We start from the raw sequence: 24,020 nt of genomic DNA, 5'->3' as shown, positions 1-24,020 counted from the left end.
GTGTGACACCACGAGTGTCCAATAATGAACTTTTTCATAGTATTCTAATTTTCTGAGACTGAGAATTGGGGGTTTTCTCTACCTGTAAGCCATAATCATCCAAATTACTAGAAACAAAGGCTTAGAATATATCACTCTATGTGTAATGATTCTATATTATGAGTTTCACTCTTCAAGATGACTGGCAAAAAATATTGTACTTTTACGCATTATACAAATTTTCTGAGATGTAGGCCTACCTGTATTTTTTACATCTAATTAATAAAACATTTCATACGTTTTATCTAAAACAAATAATAAATAAAACATTAATAGGATTATGGACAAATGCATTAAGTTAATAAAAGCTAAGTCTTTGAAAACATGAAAGATTAAACAAAAAATGTTATGTGAGCAAAATGAAACATAAAAAAACCTTTGGCAATCAGCCACTACTCTGAAGTATGATGGAAATTTGCATAAACTAATGATACATAAAAAAAACCCCATTTCCTTATTTTATATTTAGCCAGATAAAAATAAAATCAATCGATCAATCAATCATTATTGTTGACATACAAACATTTTTACGTTGCACAGGTTTCACATTTATTTTTAATTCCTTTAATTTAAAAAAGATAGGTTTATTTTTGTTGCCCCATCCATCCATTATGCAATCCAAAGGGCTTCACCCAAAATGAAAAGAATTATAAAGAGTTGGCAAAATAGTTGCTTTATAACAAAGAAAGAAAGTCTGTTGCGGTCTGACGGTTCCGTTGTCATGGTAACGCTGTAAGCTAAGCGGGGCTAACCGCGAAGCTGACTGCTTTAACTCTAAAACTGTTGGAAGTCAATGAGGACGGAGTCAGAACCTGTCGGTAGGTCCGGTCAGTACCAGCTCCACGTGTTTCTGTCGCGGTTCTGCCCTGTTTAAGCGCCGGATTCAGTAGGTGTGTCGATACTTGGAGTTCATATCTGTCATAGTTCGAGTTAGCTAAAGGGAGGACGGGTTTGAAAGACGAAAGAAGGAAAGGCCTTTAATCTACAGTTTAATAAAGGCTCATGTTGCTTTATACATCACTACTGAGTCAGAAAGAGAAGAAATGATGATGTGATGTCTGGAAGGGAAGAAACAAAGAAGATATCTGTCCAGAAAGTGGGCCAGTGTCAGGAGCTTTTCATAATTATACAAGTTTGTCATTATGTAAAGTGTCACAGTTTCTCATTGGCCTTCATTAAACGAGTTATTTTATGACAGGAAGCTAGTCTACACAAACTGAGAGCAAAATATGCACAAAACTAAGAAATATGCCTTAAAAGCGTTGGCAGAAGTTCTGATGGCATTCAAAAGAAATGAAGAGTTACTTCACCATGTACTTATCCAAGGTTACTTTGTGCACAGTGCCTTGCAAAAGTATTCAGGCCTATTGAATGTTTTCCCATTTTATCACGTGATTTGGATGAACACATATAACAAAGTAGGAATAAAAGGCATGTTCAAAAATGCTAGAGATTAAATGTGTGCTTTTACAAAACAAAAACCTATCAGTGAGCACCATTTAACAGTGAATGGCAATACTTCTGTCAATGACTGATGCCCTTAATAACATGCTTGCTTCCTCTGCTGTGTTCTTCAGTTTTCATGATACTGTTTGCTCCGTAATGTTCTCTAAGAAAGCTCTGAGGCCTTCACTGAACAGCTGTAGTTGTACTAAAAATAAATGACACAGGTAGACACACAGACTTGACTAAATTGTGAGTTTTAAAAGAAATCGGCTGCCCTGGATTTAGTTTAGGGGTATCAGATAAAGGGGATTGCATACAAGCACATTCCCCACTTTTCGGGGTTAAATGTTTTGTCGAAATAATATTTATTGAAATCTTTAGTTGACACATTACAAAAGGAAAAGAAGTTCCAGGTGTACGAATACATTTCAAGGTACTGTAGAAGTTATGTTTGTGTAAACATTCAGGGAAAGAAATGGAAGATATTTTTTGTTCTGTAATTGAATTTGTAATTTCCTTGGATTTATTCCAGAAGCCTTGACATTTAAAATGGTGGAAGAAATGCCCAAATTAGGTGATACAGATACCATGGAAACAGCCGAGGAGATCCGGGCTGCCAGCTCTTATGACAATGAAAAGGTAAACTTCAACAACATCTTCTAGTAGTTTGAAACTGTTCTTATTTATTCAATTGTTGTTATAGCAGCTTTACAAATCAAAGCCTCCAAAAGGTCATCAAAACCCAGAGCTAGTTGCAATAATACACCAGAGAACACCACCTGATGAAGACAGAAATGCTGCAAAGGTGGCTCCTCTGGTGAAAGACTCTCAGCAGCTGGACTTCACAGGTTCTTTTTACGTTACTTCAACAAACATGTGGTAGTTGAAAGATGCATCCAGCTGAAGCTGCAGATGTTTAAGTCCATCATTGAGTTCTAAAGTACTGTTTCTGTCCGACTCTGTTCTACTGCAGCTTACCTGCGATTTGATGAGAGTGGGATGGTTCTTCCACACAGCATCCTTGGCAGCTTAGAAGATTTCCAAAGTTATTTGGAAGCCAAGGGGGAGAACAATGTAACCTGAGAACACTTTTAGTCTTTTTTGCATTTGTTAAACTGAAACACTTTAAATACACTGGGTTTGCTTCTTTCCTTTCCTCAAAACAAGTTGTTAAAGCAAATTTCGAAGCCTCTGGGAGATGCTGCAACTGAGGCCACGAGGAGGCCTCGTACAGACACCACAAGGAGAGAGAAGGTTTCACACCAGAGAAGCACCCAGAGTAATGCCCTGCAGCACTGGGATAAACACATGAGATATCGTAGAAAGAAGCAGGAAGAGCTATCGTGTATGCTTCTTGAGATTTTTTCATGACCAGATGTCAACGTTTGAAGAAAAGGAAACAAAAGAAGAAGATATTAAATCTGTATAATGTTTATGCTCTACTCTAAGACTCACTCAACAGGCCAGTGGAAAACCTGCTGATGAATCAAGCCAAACATTTCAGAGAAACTCAGGAGCAGAGGGAAATTCTAGACCGAGTCATTCCGCTCGCCCACCCTGGATACGTATGACACACATTTGCTTTTTCTGGTCTACCGGATTTTCATTCCTCCAGCCTCTTCACTCCTGTGTCTTCTCTTTGGAAGGGTTATTGTGTGGGCCGTGATTTTTGGAATCTCCCGCAGCGTTGCGGCGATGAACTGAGCGGTATTACAGCCACACTGACTCAGACTGAGCGAGGCCAGAAGAAACCCATCACACATGTGGGACACCCAAGCAGTATACAAATAGAAATGGGTAAATATGCTTTCCTCCCTTTAGTCTTGTTATAGTCTTTCGTGGTTGAATTGGGTTACAAAAAAGACCAAAACAAAATCATGCTCTATCTCTCCATTGGACTGATCGTCCTTTTGTGGGACATTTTTTATTCTGTAGGAGTCATTTCTACTGGGACTGAGCATCTAGCTTCTCAGGCTTGGGGTCAGAGTGCTTATCTGCAACAAAGGTGCCAGGAACTTCAGGACATTCTGCAGGATATGGACTTCGAAAAGCCAGTAAGACTTAGTCATTCTGTAATCTCAAATATCGGAAAAAACACGTATAACTTAAGGCTATTCTATTATTTAGGCGTGTTATATACAAACTTGTTAAAAGAACGTTTCGACTGGTTTTAAGGATCAGGACAAAATAAAAGTACACCTGGTCTTTACCAGAAATTAACTGTAAAATCCATCTTCAAATGTGTGAAAACACATAACAGATTCCACACTAGCATTATCAGTTAAACAGGAATGGAAAAGCTCTGCTTGAAATGTTAAATCTACTCAATAAAACACCTTTAGCTGCAATAACTCTTTGTAATATCTCCTCCATAAGAGCTGTATCATTCTCCCACATTGTTGTTTAGGAGTTTTGGCCTGGTCTTCTTTCCATCATGGCTTCAGGTCATTGCATTGAATTTTTTTCTTCCTGTAGGTCTTTAAGGAAACACCATGGCCTTTTAAATGCATTGAGAACTAAACTTCGACTGGACAACTGCAACACTTTGTTTTATTTTCTTTTTCAGCCATTCTGTTGCAGATTGATGACTCTGAAATTTGGGTTATTTTCCTTCTTCGATCAAGAATCAGGAACTTTAGAATAATGTTGTATACAGATGAGTTAACGTTCAACCTAAAATATGGTAATATGGTAACCTACATGTATGGTAATTCTATTTTGTCAACATAGATACTGAGGGACAGATTTTATCATTAGAGAAACAACTTTAATGGTGGAGTACTTGGCTCTGTAAAGTGCTGACACCCCCACAGGCTGCCTCACTCGGTTTCTTCCCAAACAGACTTTAATCATTCTGTCTTGTGCACACTGTTCCAGGTTTTCTGCAGAGAGAACAAACTCCTGAACACGAACAAGGCAGACTGTCCTCGTACATTCACTCAAGTCCACATAACCTTGTACGCTCACAAGAATAAACACACTCCTACTTACCTAAAAAAACTGTTAACAGTGCTGCAATTATGCAGTTAATTGTAATTTGGTGCCTGTTAAAGGTATAAAGGTGCAGGTAAACACTAATTATGGTTCACATACAAGCTAGTGTAGAGTGAGTACAGTTATGAAATCTAGAGAGCCAAAAGCAGTGTGGCTGCAGACTGTGGGGCAGCTGAGCCCAGGAAAAGGGACATAGTCTGACTTTATACTCCGCCTGCATTATAATGACTCCATCAGCATGTACTTCTTTGAACAGACAGTTCCCATTTAATCCTATTAACACCCTAGGTAACAGATGTTAATGTTGGTGATGTTTATTCAAATTACCTCTATTTTTTATGATCTCAGCTGGCGTCTCTCCTCCATTTCTTCCTTCTTTCTTTCAGTCACACACCTACAGACACCCAAACACGCACACAGCTGTGCCAATGAGGGAAAGTTGGTGCGGTGTGTTCTGTTGCACTAATGTTATGTTTACGATTTGGGATGCTGAGTGCCTCTTGACACACAGACACAGACAGAACGTCCTGTCCACAGCTGACTTGGCTTTGTGACATACTCGGATAGCCAGAAAAGGAAAGTAGTGGCTGTTATAAAAGATTGCTGTCTACAAAGAAACAAAATAGCCTTGGAGTAGTAAGGGAGGAAGTGGAGATGGATTGGTAGAATCAGCTTTAAATACCCTAAAACTGGGGAAAAAAACCCCAAAAAATATATATATATACAGTATACACAAAGTTTGCACTAACGCTGCCTATACTTTCCTTTTGTGTTTGGTCTTTTATTAAAGGCCTTTTTTTATCTGTCTGGGACATACATTGATCAGCCATAACTTTATGCAATTTGACTTTCAGGAGTGACTGAAGGAATACAACAAATAGATTTAGATGCATATCTGCATTTTAGGGATGTAGAATGTAATCAAATAGTTAATTCAATTCGGTAAATCAGTCAAATTGTGTCAATTGGATTCATTATATACAAATTCAGTCAGTCAGTAATTTTCTACCGCTTCTTCCATAGTGGGTCACGGGGGAGCTGGTGCCTATCTCCAGCAGTCTACAGGCGAGAGGCGGGGTACACCCTGGACAGGTCGCCAGTTCATCGCAGGGCTATATACAAAGTGATATATTTAATTTATTTTGATGATTATGGCTTAAAACTAATCAAATCTAACTAGTACAGTTAATCAGGAAACTAGAAAAAACAAGACAAATGAAAAAAAGGATTTTAAATCTAGAAATGCTGGCCTGCTAAAAAGTATGTCCATGTACTGTATAGTTTATACTCTGTTCTTGGGTTGGGTTCCTTTTGCATGAATTATTTGAACAATGACGCATGGCAAGAGGGCAAAGGTGTTGAGGATTTTCAGATTGTTTTTATAGCGGCCTTCAGGTTGTCTGCATTGTTGGTTCTGGGTCTCTCATCTTTCTCTTGACAATACTCTATTGGTTCTGAGAGAGGTTTAGGTCCAGTCATCAATGCAGGTGTCGGTACCATTGTGTCAGTATTGTTATATTTACATTTGTTAGATTTTAGTAATCCTTTTTAATTATTTTATATATTTATTTTTATTACTTTTTAAAGATCCGTGGCCAACCTTAATGTTTCAGTATGCTATGTCCACACCTTTTATACATGTTTTTGTTTTCTTTCTTATTAATCTGACATGTTTTAATAGATGTTGATTTCTCTTGTCCATGAGACAAATTTACCTAAGTGCTGCTAGATATAAAATCACCTTCTCTGTAAAGCATGTCAGCTAAAGGAAGCATGAAGTGCTGTAAAAGTTCCTGGAAGCCAGCTGCTCTGTCTCTGGACTTAAACATAGTGGACCAGCCCTAGCAGACGGCATGGCTCCCTTAAATCATCACTAACTGTGGAAAATGTTTTTGACCCCAAGCAGCTTGGATTGTGAACCTTTTCAGAATCCTGGCTTTCTTTATTTTATTTAGGGGTGCACAATATTATGAACATTAACTATTTTTGTTGACTATGGTGATGACAATACTGATTAACCCACATTTTCCTTACTCTTCTTTTTGTTTTTAATTACAGCGTCCCTAAAACAGTTCTTAACATTTAGGACCTTTGTGACCAAGATCTAAATCAGTTGTGGTCATATCATGAAATATAAGAGCCTACCAAATGCTAAAAACTGCATACATTAAATTTGCTAATTAGATTGTGACTTGATGCTATTTTGTGCCAGCTGTGGGAAGCACACAAAAATGATCCCATGTTCGTCAGGGTTTACAGGATCTATTATTCTAGTACCAGGTATGTCCCAGATTTGAGATTTTCTTTAGAAATGGTGTGACAGATCAGAGGCACACAATTTCATGTAAGTGGTCCTAATGTTGTAGCTGTTTAGGATAATTATTATCCTGTGATTTTGACCTTAACGGGGCAAAAACAACTTTGTGTGACTGTGTGCAGGATATCAATAAACTGGAGGTGATAGGTACTGGAAGCCCATTCACTTCCTTGTCAGAGCGTCAGAGTCTCTTCCTGCAGAAGGAGAAACAGGAGAAGAAACAAAATGAGATGAAAAAGGAGAAACTGTAAGATAAAAAACTAGTTTATTTTTCTTATTCGTTTATTACTTTGTCAAGTCTTAAACATTAGGCTGCTAGTTGCATGGTTTTTTATGTCTTAAAAATCACACATATTGTCTTAATAATTCGATTGAATAAGCATTGAACTTCCTTTAATTTAATTAACCTTTTTTATTGTATATAGTCTTTCACATGGTGTTGAGTCAAAATTTTGGTGCAGTTTTATTTTTCTCAAAAAAGTACAAAGGTACACAACATTGATGTGTCTTCAGTGAGAAGAGTGATCGTCTTGAAATCTGAGGGTTGTGGGTTAAATTCCAGCTTCCTCCTGCTACATGTCGATGTGCCCTGGGCAAGGCACTTAACCTCAAATTGCCTACCGATCTATCCATCGGTGTATGAATGTGTGCGCGTCAATGAGTGCGTCTGGGTGAATGTGGCTTTACTGTAAAGCGCTTTGAGTAGTCAGTGTTACTGGAAAGGCGTTATATGAATTCAGTCCATTTACCATTTTACTATTTAATGTTCATGTTGGGGTCAGCTTCATGGCTTTAAGTCAGATCTTAGGATTAAGAGGGAAAAGATGAATGAAGCCTCTAGGAATAAGTGAGTGACAGTCTAAATCTCAGCAACGTTACACAGTAGTTTGGATATGACAATCCTGCCTTTTGCAGCATTTTGGACGCCAAGCCAGTTTGTTTCGTTTATTTATGCTGCACCCTTTTGAAACGAATATTATCTTAAGGTACTTTACAGGACATACAGGTCCAAGTGATAGCCAGAAATATATCGGCTCAAGTCAGTGCAATCCACTCATATTAACAAATACAAATTCAATTAAATTTATTGTAATCCCACACTAGGTGTAATATAATGCTGTTAAATCCAGTTTATAGTTCCTGGTAAAAGATATGTGTCTAAGGAAGCCCAGCTAGTTGCATCAAGTCTTTGGCTTTGCAGTAATCCTCTCTCTGAAGAAGCATGTGGTGACAGCATAAAGGAGCAACTCCCCTTCAGCAGAAAGAAACTTCCAGCAGCCAACGGCTGCAAGAGGCTGGGGATAAAAGAGGATGTACAATCTGTTATTTATATAAAACGATGGGGAGGATTGATTATTATTTTACAATAATTTCATCATTTTTTGGTATCTCCATGCACACAACTAAAGCATCTCTGCTGGGCTGAGGACTGGATATTGAAATGACTTGGTGCAGATGCATCCTGATGTTGCTGCTTCATTGTTAACAACAGGGACTCACAGGCAGAAACTGCTGATGTTCAAGTCAAGGTTTTTCCCTTTCCTGCTTTGAGGATTCATGGTCAGCCTGCTAGGTGGACTGGAAACCCAATATCTGACAAGGTACTGAAAATTGCCTGGTCAGTACTAATATGTCTTTAAGAGATAAAAAATAATCTTTACACAAACTGAATTTTCTCCTTGACAAAAAAAACAAGCTCAGTTCAGCTCCTCATCCATCAGTAGAACATCAGGCATGTTTTTACTGAATGATGTCACAGATATTTACATCTGATCATTTAGATCTAAGGTTTTGCAGATAGGAGTTCGGTGAGGCCATGGAGAAGGACTACCGGTTGGCCTCGAAGTGATTCTGGCAAACTTTCCACCTCAGGAGGGGGAAGCAGTGCTTCGCCAACACTGTTTATAGTGGGGGTGGGAGGCTGCTGACCTCGACTGAGGACATTATCGAGCGGTGGAAGGAGTACTTCGAGGATCTCCTCAATCCTGCCATCACGCATTCCGTGGGGGAAACAGAGGCTGGGGACTCGGGGTTGGACTCTTTAATCACCCAGGCTGAAGTCACCGAGGTGGTTAAAAAGCTCCGCAGTGGCAAGGCTTCGGGGTTGGATGAGATCCGCCCTGAGTACCTCAAATCTTTGGATGTTGTGGGGCTGTCATGGTTGACACGCCTTTTCAACATTGCGTGGCGGTCAGGGACGTGCCTCTGGACTGGCAGACTGGAGTGGTGGTTCCCCTTCATAAGAAGGGTGACCAGAGGGTGTGTTCCAACTACAGGGGGATCACACTCCTCAGCCTCCCTGGTAAGGCCTACGCCAGGGTATTGGAGAGGAGAGTCCGGCCGATAGTCGAACCTCGGCTTCAGGAGGAGCAGTGTGGTTTTCATCCCGGCCGTGGAACACTAGACCAGCTCTATACCCTCTACAGGGTGCTGGAGGGTTCATGGGAGTTTGCCCAACCAGTCCACATGTGTTTTGTGGACCTGGAGAAGGCATTCGACTGTGTCCCTCGTGATGCCCTGTGGGAGGTGCTCCAGGAGTATGGAATTGGGGGCCCTTTATTAGGGGCCATCCGGTCTCTGTACAAGCGGAGCAGGAGTTTGGTTCGCATTGCCGGCACTAAGTCGGACCTGTTCCCAGTGCATGTTGGACTCCGGCAGGGCTGCCCTTTGTCACCGGTCCTGTTCATAACTTTTATGGACAGGATTTCTAGACGCAGCCAAGGGCCGGAGGGGGTCTGGTTTGGGGACCAGTGGATTTCATCTCTTCTCTTTGCAGATGACGTGGTCCTGCTGGCCCCCTCTAGCCAAGACCTACAGCATGCGCTGTGGCGGTTCGCAGCCGAGTGTGAAGCGGCTGGGATGAAGATCAGCTCCTCCAAGTCCAAGGCCATGGTACTCGACCGGAAAAGGGTGTCACTGTTGATATTATTATTGTGTATCTGTTTACAACATTTGTTGCTAAGCAACACAAAAACATATAACCGGTGACTTTGCCAACACTTTTAAATATGCCTGATCTCCAGTCAGGGTAATTTCGCCATCTTTTGCAAAAAATAAAAAACAAATAAATCAAATCATGATCAACTATTTCCAATTTATACTAAACCTTTACTGGCAATTAATTCTTACATTTTAAATTGGAAATGTTTTGGAGATGGGATATTGTATTTTCAAAGTCTAACGAACACACAGTCACTGTCAGACAGTGTTTTATTATGATCTTTCATCTGCCTTTTCTTGGTTTTCTTACCCCGGATTGATTAGGGAGAGGTTGGAATCAGTACCTCTGTGTTCTTCGAAAGCCAAACCGGACAAATTGCCTCAACTGACCTGGAGCTGCGCAATGAAGGCAACACCGTCATCTTTTTCAGCTGGCACAAGCTTCCAAGGCCACAGAGTCTGTCTCACCTGTATTCACAAAACAACAGAGTGCGCTTCTACTTCAAGTCCTCCCCTGGTACAGTCACTAACATGATAAAACACCTGCTTCTGCTGTTTGTCCAACACATATTTGTCCACGTGTCAGCCCTTCTTATCACTCCACCAGCATTCAGCCTTTTGTGTTTTTTCCACTATAACTCAGGTGTGATCCGTCCCAGTGAAACCCAGCAGGTGGAGTTTATATTTAAGTCAGAGGAGCCGGGTCTCTGGAATGAACTCTGGCAACTCAGAACCCATCCTTTGTTGTTGCAAGGAGCCTCGATTCAGGTCAGGTTGAGTGGAAAGGCCTTCAAACAGGACAAAACTGCAGATCAGAGGCGCTTCATAGAGGTAGCTCAACCAGCACATTGTGTTTCAGAAATGAAACAAAAGTAATTTCCTTTCATAAAAAGCTGTACTTTTGTTGGATTTATCTTGTGTGTGTGTGTGTGTGTGTGTGTGTTGTGTGTGTGTGTGTGTGTGTGTGTGTGTGTGTGTGTGTGTGTGTGTGTGTTAAACAGAACAAGCTAGAAAAGGTTGTTGTGGAAAAACTGTGTGGATCAATTGTGCACGAGATCGTGAGGAGGGTCCACATCCCTGAAAGGCCCAACTCACCTGCAGAGCGTTACATCACTGAAGAACAGCTGTTCCAGACCACAAACCCCAAGGTAATTTACCTACTGGTGAAAACCGCCATTATTTATTTTTAGTATTGCCTCAGTTTTCTGATTGTTTATAATAAACAGCACTGCAGATTCAGAGAAAGGATTTAAAAAATGCAAATTAAGGGACTACAACATTGTGTCATGACTACCTCTGCCATTCAAAATTGTATTGCCCCCATACTTTGTCTATAAACGATACAATTATTAAGGTATAAAAAATAGAAAGTACTACAGACTATGATACTGTCAAGGAAATTTTAACATGCTCATATTTTCATTCAGGTTGTGTTAAACTATCACAGGACTTTTCAAGAAGTAGTAATGTTTGGAAAGTGTGAATGAGCCGCAGATTGTCATTTTACAGTAAAAAGTTCAAGAGCCATCTAATCTATTATCTCCACCAAGTATATCTCACAGCCAAGCTATATATAGGTATGGAAACCTGTTAGACACTAAACAATTCACAGTTTCTGTGATACATTTACATATACTAGCAGAGAAGCCACACACTTTTTGTAGCCATCAACAAGCTTCTGGCTTAATGCTGATACATTTCAATCTTGATAATTGACTTCATTTAAAAACGCTGATTTTCTGTTCCAAACTTGGGTTTTAAACACAGTCCAAATGTTTTCAGTAGTGTTGAGGTCAGGACCAATCCAGAAACTTGATGTTGCCTTTATCAATTCCAGAACCATTTATGATGAATTTATGATGAATTTGGCATCATCTTTCCCTCTTAACACCCATTTGTGCCCAAACATACTTTTAATTTAATTTAATCCAAATAGCTCGGTCATGATGTCATCTGACTGTAACATTTTTGGTTTGTCTATGGCAGCTACAAGATTCAGTTTAGCTTCTAGCAGTCGCTTTTGGAACCTCGTTAAACCTGCTTCATTGAAGACAGTGACGCAATTACCTGGTGGTTTCTGGGATTTTTCTGAATATCGCAACCAATTCTGTTTTTTTCTGAGGGTGACACTTTAGGTCAAATGGACCCATATGGGTTTTTCAACCAGTTCATCAAAATACACATCAAAACTGCTGTTTACAATGGACAAACATGGCTTAGCTTAATCATCTGGAACTCCTTTAGAATAGTAACCATGACACTGTTGAAAATTGTAAGAATGAAATGAACAGGGATAAAATAAAGTATTGTGGTTGAGCTTAAATACAACAGAGTACATGTTTGTAGGTTGTCATCACAACATGTGAATGTAGCCCTATACCAAACCACAGGCAAGAATAAATGTTGCCATCTTTCAGTTTCCTTTGTTATGGTAGTTTTGATGTTGTGGTGACTGAGCTACTTATTTTGTTTAATCCTCTGTTCCATGTCACATGTTATTTGAAGCTCATTGGTCACATTTATAACCCATTTTAGTGTAGTCTTGATGTGTCATAGATTTTTCTATGAGAGGGTCGATTTCAGATCCTTAGTCAGTGCACGTGAGTCAGTGAGAAATGACCCAGTAATGGATCCATTCATTGTGTGCTTCACTTACTGTAGGCGTGAGAGTGATTAGCCCATAAAGTCTGTTCTTCCCAAACCAAGCCTTCATTAGAACTCTTATTCATTTTATCTCTCCTCCATTAATTTCCATCATAATTTAGAGGGAGTATATTATTTATAATTGATTGCTAAAGACAATGGCATTAAATACAAAATGTCTCCACGTGTGAAAAATCAAGGTCTTTGAAGTGCGACCAAACAATTACATCTTTAGTGTCCTAAAATTAGGATACATCACATATTTCTCCTAAAACAAGCTACCTTTTTACTAGTCTTTTACCTACCACTAATGAGTAAACTGAAATAAAAGATAGACTGTTAATTGCAACTGTCAGTCAGAGCTGGAAGGTTTTTAAAACATTTTTATAATTTTCTTTTAAGATTAATGTATTAATATTTTTATTAATAAAAGTAACTGGATCTATTATACAAACACACATGTTCCAAAATTCAAGTAAACCTTATATCAAGAGAAATTTAACATTTCTATTCAATAAATGGTGAGCTGTCCTGCACATTAAGTGGGAGGAATCCAGTCCAATAGAAAATGGTTTTCTCTATCTGTTCCTTTTCAGCTTTTCTGTTTGCTCATTGATCTAGTCTCTGGTGTTTAAATGAAATCTTAGAATTGTAATACAATATCTATATTTATCAGGTTATAATTGTGTGACTATAAAAAAAGAGAAAGACAAAAACAAAAGATTTTAACTCATATCTGAAAGCTACTTTACTCAACCTTTCTGTAAACTACTTATTTTCCCTTTATTATATTTACATCTTTTTTATTTGTTTATTTTTAGAGGTTGCATAAATAAATCTAGTCATATTATATGTCAAAGCTGTGCAAAAATATAGAATTATTAAATGTAAAGTCCTAAAAACAAAGTTTTGTCATTATGTTTATTCCATTGTGGTTTTAGTTGCAGTACAATTATCAGCCAGTAGAGGACCTAAAGACACTGTGGCAACAGGTGAATCAGGGAGGCAGCTGGGATTTCTCTGTTGACACTCTTCGACAGGTAATCGTAATATGAGGCAAATATAGACCATGTTACAGAATATAAGCAAGATTCAAACAGGTTTATGTCATACATTCAATACCTGTAATTTTCTGTACTTATCATCAAGGCTGTGCTGTGTCTGCCTGATGAGGAGCCCATCAAAGAAGAGAGTTTATCCCAGCTAAACTGTCTGTATCTGCAACTTTCTGAACCATCTTATGTAAAATACCAAGTTCTAACGCCTACCATTATAGGGTGAAGTATATAGAATAGTGCAGTACATAAACATGCATTATGCATGTTCTTTTTATTATCTCGTTTATTACTTTCATGTTTTACGGCTGCAAATTGATCAATAAAACCGTATATTGTGGTGTTGTTGTGCCCCCTGCAGGCGACAACTGTGGATAAAACTTCTAGACTTCATGGCTGATGAAGCCATGAGGCTAAGAGATGTGATGGGCCTTCCAGAGAAAGAAACTTGGGCTGGTAGGAAGCACAAACTCATAATCTCAGATTATCTCAGATCATTGTTGGACTCTACTCCATGGCAGAAGCATTTAGTATAAGAGTAAAGTATGCCTTTCTTCTCAGTTTCACTTGAGACATGTAATCATTCAAAACTTCATTATCTCACTCTGTTGTTGCTGTTTCTCAATTTACTTCTAGAGTTTTGTTGTGGATCAACAAAGAAAAATCAATGTTTTATAAATACTGTACTCAAAATAGCTGCCCTGAGGTAAAACAAAATCACTAATCCACACTGTGATGGTGATAGACAACTAAAAATCTGACTATCAGAGAGACAAACTAAAACATTCATAAGCTCGGTTTGCCTAACAGAATGAACAAAGTCATTAATACACCTTCAAAGACCAGTTTTGGTCATTTAAATGAACTGCTCCAAAAAATGAAAGGAACACTTTGAAAACACCTCAGATCTCATTTGGAACAAAAACATCATGCAGAATAACCATAGTGATGTGGAGCTGGTAATGTGTTGGGAAAAAAAGCATGCCAGATCATCTGATGAAAATAAAAATGATCAACCCACAGAGGGCTTAATCTGAAGTCATCAACAAATTTTATCTGAAAAACTGATGTGGCAGCCTAGCCCAATCTGCCAAAATGTCATATAACAATGGCAAAGGACTGCTTGAATTCAATATGTGATAGAATATCACTTGATGTATCTTTTTGGCAACCAAGAACAATATTATGACATTGATATAGTCTTCACAGTATTCAGCAATAATATCATAATTACATGTTTTCCTAATATGGTGCAGCCCTGCAGTCATGATGGGGTCCACATACCTTACATGAATTGAGAAGGAATCTGATTTTCAAATAGAGAGCTACAGTCTGTAAATGTTGTAAACTAAACCAAAGCTATGTGGAAAAGTGTTTACAATTATATCCCTAATGCAAAGGAAGGATTTTTAATTCTAATTGAATTTGTATTTATTCTTTTTTGTTTGTATTTAATATGTATCTGAACAGAGATAAAGCAGAATCAAAACATCAACCTTGAAAAGTGCAGGACAAGCTCCACTGCACCAGATCTGAGCAAATGTGCATCTTTCCATCTGTATTCACTGGTAGTAATAAAAGTGAAAAAGCGAAAAGCACAAAATTAAACTGAACCCTGGTTCAAATCTGTTATTTAACAGCTAATTTTTTTCTGAACTGTTTGTTTTAAGTTCTGAATAATAGGAAATATCCCACTGTTTAGATATCCTTTTTTTCTATATTGCATGTTAGATGTAGCTACTAGGTCATCCACAGATGACAAGATTCAAAGCAAGAGAAAGATGTCTGCAAAAGAAGAGAGGAGTGGCTTGAAATCAAGATTTAAAGACAGCAACAAATTAGAGGCCGAGTCACCAACAGCTGACAGCTCACTGGAGGTAAAGGCACTCACTGTCAGAAGGGTACAGAAGAGAAGCTGTCTCTGTGTGTCCATGAATATGTTTGTAGCTCACTAACCATCATAAACAAAGAGACTGATAATTTATAGTTGTTTGATGCAGAGTCAAATCACTTTGGATTATGATCATTAATGAAACAAGACACAAAACACAACACTGAATGTGACAGTCCAACATGAGTCACTCTCTTCACTTGAAACAAGTTGTCAAGTCATCTTCTGTTCATCTGCTTTTCAAGTGTTGTTCTGTTACTACTGGCGGCTGCTCCCATATAACCACACACTCATTCTCAGAAATCGACTCATCTGCAGTATTCATTTATTTCGATTCGGTTTTTAAAATGTTATTTTAAATATGATTATACATGTCACATTATATCTGAGGTACGGCTTTATTCTGAATCTTTGTTTGTTTTATCAGTTTGTTTGATGGATGTACGTTATGTGACTACAGGCAGAACCTCAAAGTGATGCTGAAGACAGAACATTTTCCCCAATAATGTAGAAAATAAAGACTTTCTGTCAAGAGATTTGTCCTTTGACAGGGTTATAGCAGTAGCTTAGCAACACAGTGTCTGTTCAGTTTTTAATAGAGAAACTTGTTTGAGCAAAACAATGACAACAGTGTCTTTTAACATTTTGCCAAAATACAGCTACAAACTTTAATGTATTTTATTGAAATTTCATGTATTATGTAAGTAGAGCATAATAGAGAACTGAAAGAAAACACATACATTTCTTCACAATTTTTTGATAAAAATCTTTAAACCTCCTTTTACATTTAATATTTACTCCCTGAGTCAATCCTTTGTAGAACCTAAGATTATGAATAAAGTCTCGGTTCTCTGATTAGCACAAGTGAGTGCCTCACTATAGGGAACGCCTCCTGCATGACCTCGTCAAAAGCTTAAATGTCATTACGCCAGCTCTGAATGGCTTGCGTCAGTGACGTTTATGTCAGAAGGGGCCTGGATCATCACCCTATAAATAGGGCTGACATAGTATCATTCATCATTCAAAAACAAGCGTACCTCTTCCTCAGTTCACAGCAAGGAGGGTGGTCTGGTGAGACACTCACTCATGCTAATCAGATAACCAGGGTTATATTCATAGCCTTAATTTCTCTTTCATAGCTTGAGTGAGTGTCTCATTATGGGGAGAAATACTGACTCTCAGACTGATAGACATGCCTGTTTAAGTGACAATTGTTGCCAGTGGCCAATTAGTACGGACCCACACCATGAGAGCCTGCACGTAAGACTGAATGTGCCCAAACAGGAGCAGTCACATCAAATTTGTAAAATCCAGCAAATGTATTGGAGGAAGCCCAGCATGCAGCTGCACACACCTCCTAAATAGAGACCCTTTTCAAAGAGCCCATGAAGATGCCAGCCCTCTGGTGGAATATGCACGGGGACCAGGCGGGGGCTGGAGGCCCCTGCTGGAATATGCCAAAGTAAAAGTTTCCACAATACAGGCTGAAAGAGGGTGCTTTGACACAGGCTTTCCTACATGTGGCTTACCCCAAGACACAAATAACTGATTGGTTTTCTTAAACCCTTGTGTCCTGTCCAAATAAAACCGCATTGCACGCACAGGGCACAGATTATGTAGACGCCTTTGCACCTCTGAAGCAAAAGGAGGTGGGTAAAAGGCAGCCAGTTTTATCGGTAAGCATGAACCCACCACTTTTGGAACAAAAACTGGGTTAGGTTGCAGGATGACCTTTGAGTCATCAGGGAAAAAATTATTACAGGCTTGATGGACCGAAATGACATGAATTTCACCAACCTGCTTAGCTGAGGCCAGAGCAAGCAACTAAGTTGTTCTGAGAGATAGAAACCTAAGCTCAACCTCTTCCAATGTTTCAAAAAGAGAAGAAGACAGAGGCTCTAAAACAGTTGGATTGTCCCACGGTGGGGCCAAAGGCCTGGACGTGGGCAATTTGCGATGTACCCCTTTCATAAACGACATATTTTCCCCCCAAAGCCAACATGAGGCTAAAATAGCAGCCAAATAAACCTTTATTTTTGAAAAGGCTTTGCCTTCATCAAAAAAGTTCTGTAAAAATGACAAGACCAATGCCACCGAGCACTGAAAGAGGAGGGTGAAAGTCTGCGCACCAGCTTTCAAACACCTTCCACTTCTGCTCATACAGGGACCTGGTTGACGGTGCTCTGGCACACTGAATGGTGTTAATAAAACTACTTTTTGCTCAGCCCCGCGGCCGCACGTTTGCACATCTTGCATGTCTAGGTCAAGGGGACACAGGCTTGCTGTCTTCTTCTGCTGATGGAGGCTCTGCAGCCTAGCTCCAGCTAACAAGGACAGTTGAGTCCTCCTCTTTGTTGTCCAACAGTAAGAGCTCTGAGTCTTCTGACTGCCCCATATTCGTCCCCATCCCCTTCCAGGAGCTATTGAGAAATGGCGAGAGCATCACGTACTTCATCCGTCTGAGGCAATGGGAATGTTGGCACATTATCAGGGGGGTCTGCATCTGCCCAGCTCAGGCCAGGTGTAGTAAGTGGTTCCACCCCGGTTTCGCCCTGAGGCATGGGCGACCCACACATGACCAGGTCTCCGCTAGGCAAGCTAACCTGGTGGGCTAGCCTGCGGTGAAGTAGTTTACGGGGAAAGGTGGCACAGTGGACACACTCCTGTGTGGAAGTTAAAGCTCCAGTAGGTAACTTTTTTTTTTAATGTATTTTTTACATATTTGTTAAAACTGTCACTATGTCCTGACAGTAGAATATGGACAGATAATATGTGAAACAAATAAAGCTCTTCAGCCTCTTCCCAGTGGTCCTACTGCCATTTGCAGAAATACACAGCGCCAGGTCAGAATCAACGAATTAGAGCCAGGAGGAAAGTCTTGGCAGTGTCAAATTTTCAGTTGCATTTCAGTCTGGATTTTGACCAGGCCATTCTAATACATGAATATGCTATTAACCAAATCATTCTATTGTAGCGCTGGTTGTTTGTTTAGGGTCATTGTTCTACTGGAGGGTGAACATCCACCCAAGTCACAAGTCCTCAGCAGTCTAAAACAGGTTTTTTCCTAGAATTGCTCTGCATTTAGCTCCATCCTTTTAAATAGAACCAACTTCTATGTCCCTGCTGAAGAAAAGCATCCCCACAGTATAATGTTGTCACCACTGTGTCAGCCTGTGGAGGCTGTGTTCAGGTTGATGGATGGTGTTAGATTTCCCCCACAGGGTTTTGCAACAATTACAAAGTTGTTCATTTTGGTCAAATCTGACCAGGGCACCTTCTTCTACAGGGTTGCTGTGTACATGCATTGTCACAATCTTTAAATAGGTCTGCTGATGGCTTTCTTCTTGCCACTCTTCCTTAAAGGCCATGTAGGTGGAGTACAAAACTCCACTGACAAAAATAGTTGTCCTGTCTACAGATTCTCGTACCAGAGCTGTGACTCTCTGAGCCTCCTTCAGAGTTACCGTGGAGCTCTTGGCTTCTTCTCGGATTAATGCTTTCCTGGTCCTGTCTTTTAGTTTAGGTCATCTCTTGGTAAGTTTGCAGCTGTGCCATCGCATTTTCTGAGGATGGACTGAACAGTCTGTCTGCTATGTTCGTAGGTCTTCATGATGCTGTTTATTTGCTAATGTTCCGTAACAAACCTCTGAGATCTTCACAGAACAGCTGGATTTGTATTCTGATTAAATTATCCTCAGGTAGATTCTTGTTACTAAATAAGGGCGACTTTTGACATCATTTTCTTGCACTGGAATTTACTTAGTAAAGGGCGCCAAATACATTTGCATGCCACACTTTTCAGATTTTGTTTTATTTAAACAAAATGTAAATATACAGTATGTATCAATTTTCTTCCACAGTTAAATTATGACCTATTTTGTGTTGGTTTTTCATAAAAGAAATAACTGCCGTTTGTGGTTGTAAAACAAGATGACAAAATGTTTAGGGGGTATTAATACTTTTGCAATATGTCAGTCATTTTAAGGCATATGGCTGCTTTTCTGCTCTCACCCACTCAGGATTATAGGATTAGGATTTAAGTGTTTGATTTCTCCCCTTAATGACAACAAACTTCTTTTTTTAGCCCTGGACATGTTACTTCCCCTCAAACTGGTCACTACTTGTTCACCATTTTTGACATTTACAAGAAAATCGACGACACAGCTTTATCTGTTCATATTCTGCTGAGTACTTTTCTTGTCTGTGTAACAGTTGAGTCATTGGGTAAGGTACAGTTTATTACTCATATGGTGCCATGGAAACAGAACATGGTGTGACAAATGTGCACTTGCTCTCAGACAGCATGCCAAGGTGTGAATTATTTGCACCTGTACCAGTCCAAGCTATCTTTGACAGATGCTAGCACAGCTATGCGCTAACAGCACTGTTTGCTTCGGAAACGGAGGATGTGTTTAACTGCAACTCTGCATAATTTTCCACAGGAGAACAAAATTAAGGTTAAAAGAAGGGATGACACAGGGAAGCATTCCAGAGAAAAGCAATGGAAGGACTCCGGTTCACTGGCGGATATTGGTTTAGAGAGCACCACGGAAATCCGAAGTGTAGATCCAGAGACGATCCTCATCTACACAAGAACTTTGCATAAAAAGGCAAGTTATGTTATGTTTTGCCACATACAGTGCATCTCTGAGATGTTTTGTCACTTGTAACAGACTCTTACTAAGTTCTATAGAATACTGTCTTGAAAAAAATGAGACTTCTGGGTTGTTTTCTGAAGCTCTGATGCTAAACATGTTCCTGTAAAGTATTCTTGACTCGTACTGGTGAGATAGGAGGTCTAACAATAACCAGTCAAGGGGTCACATAGACGCATCCTCCAGAGCATAACATGGGGAAGCTGTGGGTATCTCTCTTGGATTAGTAGTTTTCTTGCAATCAGAAAGTCGTGGGTTTGATTCCAGCTTCCTTTACTGCCACATGTCAAGGTCCCCTTGGAATGAAACTTCAGTTTGCCTTGTGACATGTGTACCAGTCTATAAATGTGAGAGCATTTCAGTCCTTTTAGCTAAACAATTCCCCCCTTCTCATAATAACTATAAATTCTCCAAAATATGAAAGTCCGAGAGAAACTCCCATTCACTCACTTAAGAAGTAGGCTCCTTACTGAGCCCACAACAGTTTGCTTATTGTCTTTTAGTTATTCATCATCTACCCGTTTCAGGTAAGGCTACTTTAATTTGGCCAAAGCAGAAAAGGACAGAACAAGTTTTTCGATTCCTCTCTTGTCTTTGAAAAGGTACAGGCCGCAAAGCTATTTGATTAAATGAAGGCTGATGCTTTCAGAATCACCTGAGAGACAGGTCACGCTTGTTAGGTGCCTAGGAGCAGTACAGGAGAGCTGAGATTTGAATGGAGAATTGTGTTTGAGTGTTAAACAGAAAGATACAGTATGTACATGGGACATGATGTGTGAACAACCATATTATCTTCAGTGTTAACAAGAACAAGGAGGAAATAGTGAAAGTGAGAAAAAACTAATATCAGTCAAACACAACATTCTTGGAGGAGAGATGGGGGTATTGAAGGACAGCAGATATGTGGGTGTAGAAATGGACAAAATTCAAGGTTACAATAGTTACATTATAGTTTTTTTTTAGTTTTCAAAACATATTCTAAAATCTTTCCAGAAATCTTTTGCACATATTTGAGAATCCTGTTGTGAAAAGTATAGTTTTCTTTATAGAAATCTGTTAGGCTGTTTGTGTCAGAGCACGTAATTCCAGAAAACCAAAGAATCTAACTAAAGTAAAGAAAAATATCGCACACTGGTTCAACAATAACTCTCTTGTGCTGGGAAGCTCTCCAGAGCAGATCTTAGAAGAACATTGAACAAACTTCTCAGAACAGACAACTCTGCACGCGCTATTCAACTAAGACCTGTTCCGCTCCACAGCAATAAAAATGAGTACAGGGCATTCCAGCCCACCTTTATGTTAAATATTTAAATAAACGATGTATTTTTTATGTTTTATTTTTGTCAATATCACTCAGAAAATCCTGAATGTTCACGAACATTTCTGTTCCTATGTCTAATTGTCCAGTCGCTGTGCCTGTTTAACCCAGAAACGTATGTTGGAAACTGGACTTTTAGAAGCCTTATGTGTCAGTAAAACTTTGCCTAAACACAAACATTGAAAGCCAGGATTGGTTAGACTTGATTGATAGATTTGATCAAGCTTGAAAATTTTTTTAACCACATCTAGACACCAATAGATACCTTTATTCAGACAGCTATTCACCTTTTTCTCACATTTACAGATTTAGACTAAATTCATATTTTTGTTAATAATAAAATCTCACACTGAGGTTATCTACTCAGCATCTTTTTTTTATTTTATGTACCCTGTCTATATGTGTCATGTTTCTAGATAATTTCTTGACCCACATGCAGAATCATAGGCAGGACTTGGTACATTTCAAGCAAAAATATTTATTTACATTGAGAGGAGGGGAGAACGATGCAAAATAAGAGGCTTCCATTAATTCAATTCAGACATACTTTATTAATCCCAGAGGGAAATTAAATGTTGTTATAGCTCATATTATGAAGGTTTCTTCAAAGAGCCGTTGTAGATGCTGATGGATGTAGGCAGGAAGGATCTCCTGTAGCGCTCCGTCTTACAGCAGATCTGAAGAAGCCTCTGACTGAAGACACTCTGTTGTTGAACAACAGTCTGATGAAGAGGATGCTCAGGGTTCTTCTTAATGTTCTTAATTTTATGAAGAATCTTTCTTTGCACAATGATCTCCAGAGGTTCTAGAGGAGTCCTCAGAACAGAACCAGCCTTCTTTATCAGCTTGTTGAGCTTTTTCAAGTCTCTGGCTTTGATGCTGCTTCCCCCGCAGATGATGGCAGAAGAGGTCACTCTCAACAACAGGCTTATAGAAGATCTGCAGCATCTTGCTGCAAACACTGAAGGTCCTACGCTTCCTCAAAAAGTACAGTCTGCTCTGTCCCTTCTTGTAGATGGCTTCACAGTTGCATCTCCACTCAACCACTTAATGTAGTTAAGCAGCATCTAGAGAGAAAGAGGAGGAGTTAGATGAGGTGGAGAACAAGGTGGTGAATCTTTAGATAAAGAGGTAATTCTTAGAGGGCGTTCTGTGTAGAGGTTGGTGGAGGAGCCTAGAGGGCACCAAGGGTCCTGGTGTTAACTTGAGAAAGGGGAGTCTTGTGTTTTAGAAGGATTTTAAATGCAGGTGGAGCAGAAGGTAGTCTGAGATCCAGGTGAGGATTGAACAGAAGACATTATAGAGTTGGGCAGGCTGAGGATTAATGGAGATGGAGAAGCTGCTGTGGATGACCGTGGAATGCCTTTCCAGAAGTGATTTTTCACAAAGAGGTTTGCTGATGTGATTAGTTGTTGGTGTGGAAAGCAGCAGGACGTCTTAAACCTGGGAGGCACAGAAAATGATCTCGAGGAAGGCAAGAAGGCAAATATGAGAAACTAATCTTAGAAAAATGCAAAACATTCAGGAAGCTTGGCTTGGATGTGACTCTACCAAGTTAGTTGAGCATTAGGGGAAGACTGGTCATCCAGCAGCTCCTTAAAACCCCAACAGCCAGATGATGGGATAGCCGACATGTGTGCAGCCAAGCCTTCTAGCAGAGATCTTCTGTTGGGAAAGATCTCAGGCACCAGCACATAAACACACCAGGATCATGATATACAGTACAAGTGCATATCAATAAAATAGAAGATCATTGTTGGAATGTTAGTTTATCTCTGCAATTCAGTTCAAAAACTGAAATTCATGACATAGCCTGCTTCTCTGGCAACACCTTTTTCTGCCTTTTTATGGTCAACTATTAAGCAGTCTTCACTGTTGCTCTCTAAGCCAAAGCATAACATTCCTGTTCCTGACATCATTTTTTATTGGCCTTATGTAATTTTCTAATTTCTGGAGAAACTGAATTTTGGCTTTTAATTATCTGAAAACTGTAATTAACAAATTTACAGTCTATCTGTCTGTTTAATATTTTGAATCAAATTCCTGAAAATTATGACAAATTTTATAGATATTCTAATTTAATAAGATGCACTTTCATGACCCCTGGGCAGATTGTTAATGCACAGCAGAACTGGCACATAAAAATGTGCTAAACCTCTGAGGTGAGCTTAAAATCACCAGTGAACATATAGCCATCTTTTCTTATCACTCGTGCCTCTTTATGTTGTTTTCTCTGTAAGTTTGGTCTAACATTTGATGAAAACTAAATTAATAGATGAGCTAATAGCTATTTTTAAGGTTGAATTTGGACATAATTAATTCCTGTTACCATCTCCTCCCAATTTATTTTGTTTTAAAGTGACTATGTAGTGTATGAATTGCTGTTAAAATGAACTCTGCCTGTCGGTTTCTCTGGCAGGTGTACGCTTGCATGGAAGACCTTGTGGACAGTCTGTGCGACCTGATGGAGAACGTCCATGTAGGTGATGGACAGAACACAAACTGTTGCGCCTGAAAGGCTGGCTCAGAAAAACCCACAACCAATCACGTTTTCTTTTATTGCGAAATCAATAAAGTTGGTTTATTGAACACCGAGTAATTGAATATTTGTTCACGCATTCAGTCCCACATTAGCTGTCGTGTTAAGCGCTGACAAAGCGAAAGACGCGTCCCTCCTCTCCATCCTTCTGCGTGTGCAGCGGGCTCAGCTCAGCGTGGCTGG

At 39.4% G+C, this 24,020-nt stretch overlaps 1 protein-coding gene and 1 long non-coding RNA gene across 7 annotated transcripts; one reads left to right on the top strand and one right to left on the bottom strand.

Moving 5' to 3' along the window:
* The first annotated feature begins 725 nt into the window (after nucleotides 1-725).
* On the top strand, nucleotides 726-23,887 carry LOC124868354 (mycbp associated protein). 6 transcript variants are annotated; one of them, XM_047365534.1, is made up of 19 exons: nucleotides 726-857; nucleotides 2,018-2,124; nucleotides 2,192-2,333; nucleotides 2,459-2,559; nucleotides 2,653-2,830; nucleotides 2,935-3,050; nucleotides 3,132-3,282; nucleotides 3,421-3,539; nucleotides 6,919-7,043; nucleotides 8,289-8,397; nucleotides 10,061-10,253; nucleotides 10,380-10,567; nucleotides 10,738-10,884; nucleotides 13,321-13,419; nucleotides 13,529-13,656; nucleotides 13,796-13,890; nucleotides 15,166-15,311; nucleotides 19,768-19,935; nucleotides 23,718-23,887. In XM_047365534.1, exons 1-19 carry the CDS (start codon nucleotides 833-835, stop codon nucleotides 23,811-23,813), a joined length of 2,433 nt encoding a protein of 810 aa, XP_047221490.1. In that variant the 5' UTR covers nucleotides 726-832; the 3' UTR covers nucleotides 23,814-23,887. The 6 variants fall into 6 exon arrangements, with proteins under 6 accessions (XP_047221490.1, XP_047221489.1, XP_047221488.1 ...); XM_047365533.1 differs by having other exon boundaries at nucleotides 2,189-2,333; XM_047365532.1 differs by having other exon boundaries at nucleotides 742-866.
* LOC124868386 lies at nucleotides 10,484-10,968 on the bottom strand. The gene is made up of 2 exons (XR_007038318.1): nucleotides 10,832-10,968; nucleotides 10,484-10,524 (listed from the first exon to the last, which is right to left on the bottom strand). It is a non-coding gene; the product is annotated as an uncharacterized LOC124868386 (long non-coding RNA).
* Nucleotides 23,888-24,020: the final 133 nt, after the last annotated feature.

The sequence above is a fragment of the Girardinichthys multiradiatus genome, chromosome 5 (assembly GCF_021462225.1).
Source record: "Girardinichthys multiradiatus isolate DD_20200921_A chromosome 5, DD_fGirMul_XY1, whole genome shotgun sequence".
Classification (NCBI taxonomy): domain Eukaryota; kingdom Metazoa; phylum Chordata; class Actinopteri; order Cyprinodontiformes; family Goodeidae; genus Girardinichthys; species Girardinichthys multiradiatus.
Note: the sequence above shows the minus strand (reverse complement) of the source record. Positions and strands in the feature narration are given on the sequence as shown.